General features: G+C 49.1%; 1 protein-coding gene across 2 annotated transcripts; it reads right to left on the reverse strand.

Moving 5' to 3' along the window:
- Window positions 1–1,303: 1,303 nt before the first annotated feature.
- LOC133254163 (UL16-binding protein 3-like) lies at window positions 1,304–12,715 on the reverse strand. 2 transcript variants are annotated; one of them, XM_061428289.1, is made up of 5 exons: window positions 12,272–12,715; window positions 8,240–8,503; window positions 7,730–8,005; window positions 6,660–6,792; window positions 1,304–1,619 (listed from the first exon to the last, which is right to left on the reverse strand). In XM_061428289.1, the coding sequence occupies exons 1-4, from the start codon at window positions 12,351–12,353 to the stop codon at window positions 6,677–6,679; spliced, it is 738 nt and encodes a 245-aa protein (XP_061284273.1). In that variant the 5' UTR covers window positions 12,354–12,715; the 3' UTR covers window positions 1,304–1,619; window positions 6,660–6,676. The 2 variants fall into 2 exon arrangements, with proteins under 2 accessions (XP_061284273.1, XP_061284274.1); XM_061428290.1 differs by having other exon boundaries at window positions 1,304–1,603; window positions 12,272–12,714.
- Between the last annotated feature and the right edge of the window lie 2,158 nt (window positions 12,716–14,873).

Here is a 14,873-nt window from a genome sequence, read left to right on the forward strand (position 1 = left end):
GTATTTGTAACATGAGTGCACAATCTTTGCAGTTAGTAAGTGATCACGGAGTGAGGTCTACCATAGTAGTGATTTCCACTTTCACACTTCTAACCTGACTCCTCATCCCCCAGTTGTGTCTATAAACAATATCATATCCTGGAGGAAATGACAGAGATGAGTACCAACCTACAACCTCTCTACAGCTGCAGAGGTGTCATCCCTATGCTGTCTCCATTTAATTACCAGTGTGGCCACAGATTTTCTGTAATGGCACATCTGAAATATTTCAGGCTTTGGAGATCATGGGCCTCTGTTGCAACTGTTCTCCTTGCACAAAAGCAGTTACAGATGATTGGTGAATAATGAGCACGGCAGACCTGCTTCTTGGGCAGATGACCCAGCAGAAACTGTGACATTAGAGGTATCTGTGGTCTGAAAGGTGCTATGTGCAGTATATGGCATTACTACTTGGCTGCTCACAACACAGACTCCTTGTGTCTTGAAGCAAGGCCATCCAACGTGCAGTGGGAAAGCCATACCATTTAAAAGTGGCTCCCGGTATGGTCCTGTGGTCTGACAGAGATGAGGCCTCTGGCCATGGAATGTCAGAGCTGCGCATCATGACCTGAGTTCACCAACCCCTAATCATTAGTTCAGATAGGCCAGCTCTCATAGCATAGAAGTGATTATCTGGTTTGGCATAACCAGGGCCACAAGCAAAATAAGACGTGCCAGCAAGTGGCCTAGATGTGATACCAGAATTGTGGCATGGCCACTATCCTCTACTTACACCTGTGGCTTCATGCAGTATCCCCTGTGACTCCTTGGACCAAGGAAGTCGGTCTACAGAGAAGGAGGGGGAACATTAGCCTTTAACTACCAGATCCACACTCCTATCACATTCACAACACCTAGAAGGTACAGGGCAAGTTTCTGGTTCATAAACACACAACTGAGGAACCCCTTGTTTAATTCCCTTTATTGCTGTTCAGTCACTCAGTCATGTCTGACTCTTTCCAACCTCATGGACTACAGCATGCCAGGCATCCCTGTCCTTCACCAACCCCCAGAGTTTGCTCAAACTCATGTCCATTGAGTCAGTGATGCCATCCAACTATCTCATCCTCTGTTGTCCCCTTCTCTTCCTGCCTTCAATCTTTCCCAGCATCAGGGTCTTTTCCAGTGTGTCAGCTCTTCGCCCTTCCATGGGATTCTCCAAGCAAGATACTGGAGTGTGTTGCCTTTTTCTTCTCCAGGGGACATACTCTGCATATAAGTTAAATAATCGGGGTGACAATATACAGCCTTGACGTACCCCTTTCCAATTTGGAGCCAATCTGTTGTTTCATGTCCAGTTCTAACTGTTGCTTCCTGACCTGCATATAGGTTTCTCAAGAGGCAGGTCAGGTGGTCTGGTATTCCCATCTCTTTCAGAATTTTCCACAGTTGATTGTGATCCACACAGTCAAAGGCTTTAGAATAGTCAATGAAGCAGAAGTAGATATTTTTCTGGAATTCTCTCGCTTTTTCTATGATCCCGTGGATGTTGGTAATTTGATTTCTTGTTCCTCTGCATTTTCAAAATCCAGCTTGAACATTTTGGTTCAAGTACTGCTGAAGCCTGTGGAGACAGCAGCCTGTAATATTAATATTTATTAATTAAGACAAGAGTTGGAGAACTTTTTCTAAAGAAGACAGTAAATCTGTTTGTCTCTTCAGACAAACCAGATAGATTTTGTATCTGCATTTGTGTCCACTTAGAGACCTCCACATTTGTGAGACAACAGCAGCCAGAGAGAACATGAAAACCAACTGGGTTTCCCAGTGCAGGAGACACAGGAGATGTGGGTTCAGTCCATGGGTTCCCTGGAAGAGGAAATGGCAACTGTAGGGTAAGGGAGTTAGAGAAGGCAAGGCTCAGAAAAAGAACGAGACTGGCACTTTACAGGAACAGATCACCTTTAAAGAGGCGAGAAGGGGCAGCAGTCAGATTAGTGAGCTGCTGCACTAACCCAAGAAAAGAGTAAGTTTATATAGGCATATAGGTGGAAGTCTACTGTCTTAAGGGGGCCTATTCTTCTTCAAGGTTGTTTGGAGTAGTTCTTGGGAGTAATCAACCTTAATGTCCATTTTTTTTCTTCAGGTGAAAGAGTTCTTTGTTTTGCATAGAATAGTGGGGAGGACTGGGAGGGGAATTTTAACTCCTGGTTATTTTGAGCCAAGAAACTTTCCTTCAGCAGCCCACTCCACAATTCTTGCTGGGATACTCCCATGGGCAGAGAAGCCTGGCAGAGGAGCCTGGTAGAGTACAGTCCTTGGGGTCAAAATGAATCAGACAAATCAAACAACTAAGCATGACTAGGATTTAACCCCAGGACTGGTTGATCCATCCCCTAGGGAATTATCTACTGAATAACCATAAGGGGTTTGACTTAGGTCACACCTGAATGACCTATTGTGTGGATAACAACAAACTATGGAAAATTCTTAAAGAAATGGGAATATCAGACCACCTTACCTGTCTCCTGAGAAACCTGTAGGCAGGTCAAGAAGCAACAGTTAGAACCGTACATGGAACAATGGACTGGTTCCAAATTGGGAAAGGAGTAATGTATATTGTCTGCATATTGTCACCCTGCTTATTTAACTTATACGCAGAGTACATCATGCGAAATGCTGGGTGGGATGAAGCACAAGCTGGAATCAAGATTGCCGGGAGAAATATCAATAACCTTAGATATGCAGGTGACACCACCCTTATAGCAGAAAGCAAAGAGGAGCTAAAGAGCTTCTTGATGAAAGTGAAAGAGAAGCATGAAAAAGCTGGCTTAAAACTCAACATTCAAAAAATGAAGATCATGGCATCCAGTCCCATCACTTCATGGCAAAGAGATGGGGAAGCAATGGAAACAGTGACAGACTTCATTTTCTTGGGCTCCAAAATCACTGCAGATGGTGACTGCAGCCATGAAATTAAAATACGCCTGGTTCTTGGAAGAAGAGCTATGACCAACCCAGACACCATATTAAAAAGCAGAGATATTACTTTGCCAACAAAAGTCCATCTGGTCAAAGCTATGGTTTTTCCAATAGTCATGTATGGATGTGACAGTTGGACCATAAGGAAAGCTGAATGCCAAAGAATTGATGCTTTTGAACTGTGGTGTTGGAGAAGACTCTGTAGAATCCCTTGGATAGCAAGGAGATCAAACCAGTCCATCCTAAAGGAAATCAACCCTGAATATGTATTGGAAGGGCTGATGCTGAAGCTCCAGTAATCTGAGCACCTGATGTGAAGAACAGGACTGAGCGAGTGAACTGAACTGTTTCCACAGTCTGTAGACATGAATGTGAGACCAGAGGGCAGAAGTGGGTGTGCCCATCCTCACCCTCATGCCCCGAGTCATGCTTTGGGAGACTGGGCTCCTGTCTTTCCTAGAGGCCAGGTTGGGAGGCTTTTGCTGGGGCGAGTCCTCAAGCAAGATGATAAGATGTCAGGTGATAGAGGGCATGTTTAGGATCTGTACATAGATGAGAAAGTTGGAGGCCCTGGGCTTCTTGGGATGCACAGAGATGAGTAATAAATGGTGCTGTAACCAAGCAGGACCCTGAGGAAGGAGCCTTCTAGGAACAGATTCCACCCATTCCCTGGACTCCTTCCCCCTGCACCTCCTCCCCAATCATCACAACATGACCGAGTCCCCCCAGCCCTCCCCTCCACCCCAGTGGGTTTGGTCCTTCAGGACGGCCACCTGTTGCCCCCCCCCCAACCCCGCTCCAGTGGCTACAAATTCTGGATGGGTGGGCTTGGGGAGGGGGGCTGCAGGAGCATTTTCTGCCACTGCCCTGGCTCCCACATCTCTCTGCCTCACCTCCCTTCCAGCTGGGATTACTTTTTCACCCAAATCATCTCTTTTCCTGCCAGGAGGAAAGGAGCCTGCAGAGGTTTAAGAGGAGGGAGGGTGGCACCCCACTGGGAAAGTTTCCAGGATGCCCAGGACACCCCCACTCCTCTCCTGGGTTCACCCTGAACTCATAGCCTCGGGGGGCCATGCAGAACCAGAGAGGAGCAGCACCAGGAAACCAAGACCAACCTTGGAACAGTGGTCCAAGACATACCACCTGGAGCCTGGAGATGACCCAACTCAGCAGACTGAGACCCTGCTTGGATGACAAGGAATGAGAGGAAAAGAGATTTTCCAGTTCCTGCAGCAAAATGGGGAAGTGGGCATGGGGCCTCCTTCTCTGGTCATACCACTCCTCACATCATCCATGCTCCAACAGCTGCCCATTCCTGCAGTTTCCAATCATTCCAAACCTGTCTCCTGCCCCTCTTCCTTTTTTTCACCACATGGTTCTTCTGATACCTCAGCTTTCCTCCTCTCCATTCTCAGTTTTAGTCATTCTGAAACTGAGTCATTTTCAGCTCCAAAATCCCTGTGGATAGTGAGTGCATCCATGAAATTAAAAGACACTTGCTCCTGGGAAGGAAAGTGAAGAGAAACCTAGACAGCGTATGAAATGCAGAGACATCACTTTGCCAACAAATGTCTGTCTAGTCAAAGCAATGATTTTTCCAGTAGTCATGTATGGATGTGAAAGTTGGACCATAAAGGAGGCTGAGGGCCGAAGAATTGATGGTTTTGAACTTCAGTGCTGAAAAGACTCCTGAGAGTCCCTTGGACTGCAAGGAGATCAAACCATTCAGTTCTAAAAGAAATCCGTCCTGAGGAGTCATTGGAAGGACTGATGCTGAAGCTGAAACTCCAATACTTTGGCCACCTGATGCGAATAGCTGACTCATTGAAAAGACCCTGATGTTGGGAAAGATTGAAGGCAAAAGAAGAGAGCAGCACAGGGTGTGATGGTTAGATAGCTTCACCACCTCAGTGAACAGAGTTTGACCAAACTCTGGGAGATAGTGAAATACAGAGGAGCCTAGTATCCTGCATTCTGTGGGGTCGCAGGAGTCAGACGTGACTGAACAACAACGTGAAAGGGATAGAAGACAGCCACTACCTGCAGTGCCATCAACAGTACGTTCTCTAGTTGTTTCTGTTCCAGGGGAGCCCAAGACATTTTGTGAACCAATGTAATTGCTCTTTAGAAAAAGTTTGAGGACTCAGCTTGGAGTGTCTCTTTCCAAGTTTGGCAGGGAGACTGGGATCCAGAGCCGCCACTGTCGGCCACCTGGAGACGTCTTAAGGTTTTTTGTTCTCCAAATGACACTCGTAACCACTATGAAAGACTTTTTTTCCCCTTGGTGTTTGTCTCATTCGTTTTCTTTTGCACAACCTCCAACCAGTGTTTTAATATCTCAGAATTCTCATCTCAGGGCTCTCTGGTGATGAAGAGTGAAGCCAGAGACTGACAAGGCCTCCTAATTCTTGGTAAATAGGTAAATAGGTCCTTGTCTTTGGTCATTATTTCCATCCAAAGAGATTGTTAATGACCTAGAGAGGTCAAAGCCTGTGACAGAGGGCTCCATCTCTTTGTTATCATGGGGTTGCTGGCCTTTGCTGACTTCAGGGATAACTGAGCCCTGAAGTAGGAGTGTGCTGAAACCTCAGCACAGGCAGTGCCCCATCTCATGTCTTCTCATTCAGTGAGGCTGGGATTCCTATTGACATATGTGGAAACTACACGTGCAGAAGTTTAAGAAAGAAACACAAAGCGATCAGAGAATTTCATCATGACCACTGTTTTGGAAGTATGTTCTGTTGCTGACACCCATTATAATCACCTGCTGGTTGATTCCACTCCCATCTGGGGTCTGCACTGTGTCCAGGTGCCAGGAGCATGCACGGGTGGGGGTGGCCAAGCCTGTCCAGAGAGCCCCGTCTTCCCCCACCTGGCTGTCCTGACCAGGACTCTAAGGCTGTCCTTCTGTCTTTCTCCTGCTCTCCCAGTCACTTACCTCTTCACCAGCCTCCTCCACTGAGGTTACCAGGTCCCCCGTGTTGCCTCTTCCCAGGAATTAAACCCAGGCCCCTGTCCCCCAGGTCTGTGCATGAGAACCTTTTCCTGACACACAGATCACCTGCTTAGGCTCAGGACTGAAGCGAGTAAAGAATCAATCTGCTCCCTTTACTCCTGTCCTGATCCTCCCTCATGGGGCAGGTCCGGGGAGGAGGGGCCTTGCTTCCTGACAGCCTTGAGGGGTTTCAGGGAAACCTCCTTCCTTCACTCCCCTCCAGCCTCAGAGCCAGCAGCACACACAGCTCTCAGGACCAGGGTCCCTGCCCCCCATCTCTTCCTGGTCCCCCCAGCTGGGCACCTCCACCCCAGCTCAGGCCCACCCATCCTGTCACCTCTGTTCAAGGCAAGGCCTCTCAGTGATGGAGGCTCTGGGTCCCCAGGAGGCTGGTGGCGTGCAGGCCACAGGCTGAGTCACAACTGCTGCTGCTCCTGGAGCACAGGCCTGGCCTCAGCCCTTCCCACAGTCTCTGCTGTGGGGCTCCTGCCTTGCCTGCTTGACCCAGGCCACTTCCTGTGAGAACGGGCCTTTGGAGTTGGGTCTGCGGTTCTTGCTCTCAGGTGATATGGAGTCTTATTCACCTGCTCATTTCTAGGATGAGGAGGTTCAGTGAGGGGCAGGGGTTGGGTGGGATTCACCTTCCCCGGCCTCACACCAGGCCCTGTGCCCATGCCTTCCCTCTGAATTCTGCCCTCAGTACCTGTTCCTGGAAAGGACTCAGCCCAGGAAGACAATGATGATGAAACTGGTGAGGAGCACGGGGAGGATCCAGGTGATGTGCCTGATGGCTGGGGCCGAGGAGTTGACTCTGAGGGGAGCTTCAGCTGGTGATGCTGTAAGGAAAGTGAGAGTGAAGCCCTTGTCCCGACCCCTAAACTAAGCAGATGCCTTCTCAGCCCCCCGGACCCGGGTACCCTACTATGGAGTCATTAGTGCATAATTTCTTTACAATGCTGTGTTGGTTTCTGTTGTAGGACCATGCAAATCAGCCATAATTAGATACATACATCCCCTCCATCCTGAACCTTCTTTCCCGCTCCCATCCCACCCCTCTAGGTCATCACATAGCGCCAGCCTGGGCTCCCTGTGTTATATAGCGTTTTCCCACTGGTTAGCTATTTTCCACATCATAGTACGTATATACGTCACTGCTACCGTCTCAGTTCGTCCCGCCCTGCCCTTCCCCTGCTCTGTTCACAAGTCTGTCTCTGTGTCATGCAGTCATTTGAACCAACCATATGGCAGCCCCTGTGACAGGTCCTGAGGTGAGATGGAGGAAGGGAGGCGCCCCATCTCCACAGAGCTCAGACAGTGAATGGGCGAGCAAGGGTCCCCACGCAGCCCCTCAGTCCTGCGTGACATCAGATGAGGCGACACGAGGATGGGAACAGATTAAGTCCTCTCAGGAGCTGATGTTTGAGGTGGTATTGACAGATTTCCAGAACTAGAATAGCTGATATTTTTAAAGAGTTTGTAGAGAGAGGGTCAGTAAAAAGGAAATCTCTAGAATCAGAGTGGTGCCCTCATGTTAGGGGTCAGCAAGAATCCATGTACAATGGTTCAAAGGCCTGTGATGTGAGGGACAGATGTCAGGAGGTGGAAGAGGAAAGAGGATCACAGAGCATCCCCAGGGCCATTGTTCTCCCAGGAACTGTTCAGCTTGAATAGATCACTTTCACACACACACACACACACACACACACACACACAGAGGGGTGGGTCCATGCCCCTTTGAGTGGACTACCACTTCTTTCTTCTAGTCTCACTTACCCGTGGTCTTCAACATTTCCTCCCAATGCACCAAGAAATCCTGAAGCCAGACCCGACAGTCTCCCATGGAAACCTTCTTGAAGAAGTTGGTCACAGCTCTGTCCTTCTCCCACTTCTCTCTCATCCGCCTCCCTCCAGAATGAACCTCTGTCCAGTGTCCATTCTCCGAATCAAAGAGGAGGCACATTTGTCCACTGAAGCCGAACTGCCAGGATCCACTGATGTGTCCATCATCTTCACACCGACATGTCATCCTGCCCTGCAGGGTGAGAGGGTCTGCCCCCGCCGTGGCCAAGAGTTCAGCCTCTGGGCTTGACAGATTCTTTGCCCCACCTGGGTCCACCTCCCCTGAGCCCAGCTAATCTGGCCCTGTTCCCTCCTCCAAGGCCTGCTCCTTCCACTGGACTACTAGGGAAGGAACAATATCCTCCATTTTATTCTTTACCCGAAAACAATGAAAGAGTTTAAGCCCCCAGTCTGCTCCTTCTGCACTTGGACTTTCTAACTCACCTGTGACCGTGCGTTTCTCTGACGTAACATCAGGCAGTTGCTCCCTGAGCAAGTCCCCGATGTCTCTGAGTGTTTCAGTCTGTGTTTCCCAGGCCTTTGTCGTTTTCACCTCCTCCCCCAATGGACTTGTGAATTGGATCTTAGCACGACCACAGTCATAGGAGAGAAAAACCTTTCCGTCCACCTGGCCTTGAACCACACACCATGGTTGTCCAGGTCTGGGCTGAGAATCGACGGTAAAGTTATAGCAAAGAGAGTGAGCATCTGTGAAGGCAAAAGGCAGGTGAGGGCAGGGTTGGCAGAAAAAGGCCCATAGGCCTCCTCCCCTCAGTTACGTGAGAGCAGAGTAAAAGAGCAGGGCTGGCCTGGCAAAGCAAGCATGGTCCCTCCTGCTCCATCCCTGACACTCCATAGAGCCAGTGCCCCTCCCTTCCTTGTGGAGAAGGAAAGGTCCCCTGCTGGGCAGAAACTGCACATCCTGGATATAGCCCCTTGCCCACCAGTCAGTACCCAGGGTTGACCAACACACAGCCTTGCTGGATTACATGCCAGACAGCTCTGCAGGAAAAGCCTAGATGGAAGAGGACTTTCAGAATCGAACCCAGTGTCCTGCCAGAGATGGAGAGCACGTGGGGGCTGCTTCTGAGGAGCATTTCATTTTTAGAACAGAGCCTCTTTTCAGAACGCATCCCTGGAGAAGGAAGCCATGTTCCAGTGAGGAGTGCCCTTTCATCACCACAGTAAGCATGGAAGTCCTTTCCTTCTTTCCCAATGAGCCACATGACCATGGACTCAGGTAAGTGAACCTGAAGAAGCAGAAACTACTCCCAAATTCATGTTGGACCTGGCATGTTACTAGCATTATGCACAGGGACTGAAGTATCATCATGGCCTCCCTGTTTCTGAAGTGAGGCTCGGGGCTCCAGGCAGTCAGTGGATAGCTGTGCCTGGTAACAGTGGATAGCTGTCCCTGCTAAGAGTGCTTGTCCCTGGGTCCACAGATCCACACCACGCTCATTTCACATCGCCTGGATTTCTGACATGAATGGACAATCTTTGTAGTTAGTAAAGTAAAGTAATGCTCAAAATTCTCCAAGCCAGGCTTCAGCAATACGTGAACCGTGAACTTCCAGATATTCAAGCTGGTTTTAGAAAAGGCAGAGGAACCAGAGATCAAATTGCCAACATCCGCTGCATCATCCTAAAAGCACGAGAGTTTCAGAAAAACATCTATTTCTGCTTTATTGACTATGCCAAAGCCTTTGACTGTGTGGATCACAATCAACTGTGGAAAATTCTGAAAGAGATGGAAATACCGGACCACCTGACCTGCCTCTTGAGAAACCTGCATGCAGGTCAGGAAGCAACAGTTAGAACTGGACTTGGAACAACAGACTGGTTCCAAATAGGAAAAGGAGTCTGTCAAGGCTGTATATTGTCACCCCGATTATTTAACTTATCTGCAGAGTACATCATCAGAAACACTGAGCTGTTGGAAGCACAAGCTGCAATCAAGATTGCTGGAAGAAATATCAATAACCTCAGATATGCAGATGACACCACCCTTATGGCAGACAGTGAAGAGGAACTAAAAAGCCTCTTGATGAAAGTGAAAGAGGAGAGTGAAAAAGTTGGCTTAAAGCTCAACATTCAGAAAACGAAGATCATGGCATCTGGTCCCATCACTTCATGGCAAATAGATGGAGAAACAGTGGAAACAGTGTCAGACTTTTTATTTTTGGGGGCTCCAAAATCACTGCAGATGGTGATTGCAGCTATGTAATTAAAAGAGGCTTACTCCTTGGAAGGAAAGTTATGGCCAGCCTAGACAGCATATTAAAGAGCAAAGACATTACTTTGTCAACAAAGGTCCATCTAGTCACTGCTATGATTTTTCCAGTGGTCATGTATGGATCTGAGAGCTGGACTACAAAGAAAGCTGAGCGCAGAAGTATTGATGCTTTTGAACTGTCATGTTCGAGAAGACTGTTGAGAGTCCCTTGGACTGCAAGGAGATCCAACCAGTCCATCCTAAAGGAGAACAGTGCTGGGTGTTCATTGGAAGGACTGATGTTGAAGCTGAAACTCTAATCCTTTGGCCACCTGACTCAAAGAGCTGACTCATTTGAAAAGACCCTGATGCTGGGAAAGCTTGAAGGCAGGAGGAGAAAGGGACGACAGAGGATGAGATGGTTGGATGGCATCACTGACTCAATGGATATGGGTTTGTGTGGACTCTGGGAGTTGGTGATGGACAGGGAGGCTTGGCGTGCTGCGGTTCATGGGGTCGCAAAGAGTCAGACACGACTGAGCGACTAAACTGATAAAAACTGATCTCCCTGGATATCTCAATATCCTTCACCTTAGCTTTCGTCTCCAAAAAGTGACACTTTTCAACTCCCACTCCTCTCTCCCAAGGGTACAATAACTGGAGATGGGAACTGCACTGCTGGGTGTGTCGCCTCTCAGATGCTGAGTCATCTGCAACATGGCTTGGGACGTGTTGGGAACTACTGGAACAGGATCATAAATAGTTCTGCTAGTGATTCTGTACAAACTGAAGTTTTTACTTCAAATTTTTTGTGGCACATTTTTCGTCGTTTCAACGTTAAGACTGTAAAGCTTTTTGAAGACTACTGTCAAGTGGAGCTGCACTGGAAGATTAAAAGATTCTTATAACCTCAGAATCTACTTTGCCAGAACAAAAACTCAGTCCGAAACACAGACACAATGCGTGGCCACTGCCCCCGAGTAGAAACGATGAAGAGGGAATTCCCACGAAATTGTTTACTTGGAAACCTGCTTTATGTTCAAACTGACTCTGTAAGCCAAGTGAAGGGCAGGGAATTTGTCTCGCTGGGTATTAACAGGTTAAAGGATTAGTGTTAATCGCTCAGTCCTGTCTGACTCTGCGACCCCATGGACTGACTGTAGCCCTCCAGGCTCCTCTGTCTATGGGATTCTCCAGGCAAGAAGACTGGAGTAGGTTGCCATTCCCTTCTCCAGGGGATCCTCCCAACTCAGGAATCAAACCAGGCAGATTCTTTACCGAAATAAGATCATTTCTCACACAATGAAGTTATGCATCAAGACCGAAGAGCCAACACACCCGGTTCTCGCTAAGGTAGAGGGTCGCGCTGACCTCCCTCCCCCTGCCCCTTCCCCCCACCATCTCCCCCGACCCCGGCAGCTGGTGGCAGGGCGCTGGGAGCTGGAGGGGCGGGGCCTCGCGTGGCGGGCGCGAGCGCAGCAGAGCCAGCAGGAGCAGCACCGGCGGCAGCGGCAGCCCGCAGGATGCGCGGCCCCGGGAGAAGGCCGAGCAGATCCGTCCCGCTTGGGACCGCGCCTCCGCCGCCCAGGAGAAGCTGGGCCGCCGCGGGCCGTCGCCACCGCCGCCCGCGAGCCCTTCACAGACCCGAGCTTCGGCCGCCGCGCAGCTCATCTCGTCCTAGCACGTGGCAGCCAACCGCGGCCGCCACTTCCGCGCTCTCAATCTCGGCCCTGCCTTCTCTGCAGCCCCGTCCGTTCTGCAGGTGAAATTTATTACCTGTAAAGAGCTCTGGTCTTACAAGGACAGAGAGCGGTACCGATCTGAAGGGTTTGTGTGAGCAGATGGGGTCGGGGGAGGGCGTGCTTTTCGAGGAGTTACCTGGGTCTCTTCTCCCGGGGACGGCCACCTGTCCCAAACCCCCTGGCTCCAGGGCTCCCACTTCGCAAGGGCAGGCCGGGGTCTTGAGGGCAGCATTTCCTGCTGCTTTCTCGCCACCTTTTCTACCAACTTCACCTCCGAAACGCCCGGCACCAACCACTGTTTCACCAAAGTCACCTCTTTTCTGGCCCAGAGGGTGGGTAACCAGCCCGGGAAAGCCCCCCACCCCAGGAGCAAAGGGGCCAGGGGAAGGGACAGAGGAGGGCGGGGGTCACACAGCACAAAGTTTCCCTAACCCCCTCGTATACCCCCATCCCTTCCCGGGTTAAGTCATTCCCTCCACCCCTCCACCCACAACCGAGAAGGTTCATCCCTGAACTCACCGCCTGGCGTCGCGCTGAACGGGTAAAACAGAAGTAGAAGCAGAAAGCGAAGACCGGGCTTGAAACCCCGGATCCAGGCCATTGTCACCTCATCCCAATTTCGCAGGAATGCTAGGTTGCCGGTTGGAAGTGGGGATTATCGGAGACCTAGCTGGCTCTGGCTGGTTTCTTTGTGCCTGCTCCTTTCCAGCGGCACGCCTCTGGGTCCCGCCCGCTGGGCTGGGCTGAACCAACTTGGCCAGGCTTGTCCTGAAAGACCGGCTGGTTCCTGATTGCCAGTTGCTGTGTCCCATCCCTTCCCTCTAGAATCATGGGCTCATAGCTAGAATCTTTGCAGTCAGATGGCATGGGGAAGCCTTACAAATAGCTGTGAAAAGAAGAGAAGCGAAAAGCAAAGGAGAAAAGGAAAGATATAAACATGTGAATGCAGAGTTCCAAAGAATAGCAAGGAGAGATAAGAAATCCTTCCTCGTCAATGAATGCAAAGAAATAGAGGAAAACAACAGAATGGGAAAGACTAGAGATCTCTTGAAGAAAATGAGAGATACCAAGGGAACATTTCATGCAAAGATGGGCTGGATAAAGGACAGAAACGGTATGGACCTAACAGAAGCAGAAGATATTAAAAAGAGGTGGCAAGAATACACAGAAGAACTGTACAAAAAAGATCTTCATGACCAAGATAATCACGATGGTGTAATCACTCACCTAAAGCCAGACATCCTGGAATGTGAAGTCAAGTGGGCTTTAGAAGGCATCACTACGAACAAAGCTAGTGGAGGTGATGGAATTCCAGTGGAGCTATTTCAAACCCTGAAAGATGATGCTGTGAAAGTGCTACACTCACTATGCCAGCAAATTTGGAAAACTCAGCAGTGGCCACAGGACTGGAAAAGGTCAGTTTTCATTCCAATCCCAAAGAAAGGCAATGCCAAAGAATGCTCAAACTACCGCACAATTGCACTCATCTCACACGCTAGTAAAGTAATACTCAAAATTCTCCAAGCCAGGCTTCAGCAAGACATGAACTGTGAACTTCCAGATGTTCAAGCTGGTTTTAGAAAAGGCAGAGGAACCAGAGATCAAATTGCCAACATCCGCTGCATCATCTAAAAAGCAAGAGAGTTCCAGAAAAACATCTATTTCTGCTTTATTGACTATGCCAAAGCCTTTGACTGTGTGGATCACAATCATCTGTGGAAAATTCTTCAAGAGATGGGAATACCAGATCACCTGACCTGCCTCTTGAGAAACCTGTATGCAGGTCAGGAAGCAACAGTTAGAACTGGACATGGAGCAACAGATTGGTTCCAAATAGGAAAAGGAGTCTGTCAAGGCTGTATATTGTCACCCTACTTATTTAACTTATCTGCAGAGTACATCATCAGCAACCCTGGGCTGGAAGAAGCACAAGCTGGAATCAAGATTGCTGGAAGAAATATCAATAACCTCAAATATGCAGATGACACCACCCTTATGGCATAAAGTGAAGAGGAACTAAAGAGCCTCTTGATGAAAGTGAAAGAGGAGAGTGAAAAAGTTGGCTTAAAGCTCAACATTCAGAAAACAAAGATCATGGCATCTGGTCCCATCACTTCATGGGAAATAGATGGGGAAACAGTGGAAACAGTGTCAGACTTTTTATTTTTGGGGCTCCAAAATCACTGCAGATGGTGATTGCAGCCATGAAATTAAAAGATGCTTACTCCTTGGAAGAAAAGTTATGACCAACCTAGATAACATATTGAAAAGCAGAGACATTACGTTGCCAACAAAGGTCTGTCTACTCAAGGCTATGGTTTTTCCAGTAGTCATGTATGGATGTGAGAGTTGGACTGTGAAGAAAGCTGAGCACCGAAGAATTGATGCTTTTGAACTGTGGTGTTGGAGCAGACTCTTGAGAGTCCCTTGGACTGCAAGGAGATCCAACCAGTCCATTCTAAAGGAGATCAGTCCTGGGTGTTCTTTGGAAGGAATGATACTAAAGCTGAAACTCCAGTACTTTGGCCACCTCATGTGAAGAGCTGACTCATTGGAAAAGACTCTGATGCTGGGAGGGATTGGGGGCAGGAGGAGAAGTGGACGACAGAGGATGAGATGGCTGGATGGCATCACCGACTCGATGGACGTGAGTCTGAGTGAACTCCGGGAGTTGGTGATGGACAGGGAGGCCTGGCGTGCTGCAATTCATGGGGTCGCACAGAGTTGGACACGACTGAAGTGACTTAGCTTAGCAGCATTCACTCAAGATACCTCCACAGTGCAACAGAACCAGAATTTCTGATTTCAGAAGGCAGAATGGCCATCACATATCATAACACAGAACGCAAACTATACACTTAGGCCCAGCCGCCCTAATTGGTTGCCCCTGTAAATGAAAGGCTGCAGTCTCTCAGAAAACCTCCTACAGAGACCCAGAACTCAGCTCCAAGTACTAACAGAGTAAACTGAAATAGCTCGGGTCTTGAAATGTTGCAAAGGGAGGAAAGGAGGCCAGGTTGAAAGAAGAGGGGAGGAGGGGGGACTAAAGGGGGCCTTGTGGACATCACCTGCCACCAGGCCTTGCAGGCCTTTTCCCTGGGCTTCCAGGCAGGGAGGACTG

Source organism: Bos javanicus, chromosome 9 (genome assembly GCF_032452875.1).
Source record: "Bos javanicus breed banteng chromosome 9, ARS-OSU_banteng_1.0, whole genome shotgun sequence".
Lineage (NCBI taxonomy): Eukaryota > Metazoa > Chordata > Mammalia > Artiodactyla > Bovidae > Bos > Bos javanicus.

Coding starts and splice junctions, on each gene's coding strand:
- LOC133254163 (XM_061428289.1), bottom strand. CDS start 12,353: ATGGCCTGGATCCGGGGTTTCAAGCCCGGTCTTCGCTTTCTGCTTCTA. Junction 8,504..12,271: donor GTTCAGCGCGACGCCAGGCG/GTGAGTTCAGGG, acceptor TTGCCTTCACAG/ATGCTCACTCTCTTTGCTAT. Junction 8,006..8,239: donor AGAGAAACGCACGGTCACAG/GTGAGTTAGAAA, acceptor CGGCGGGGGCAG/ACCCTCTCACCCTGCAGGGC.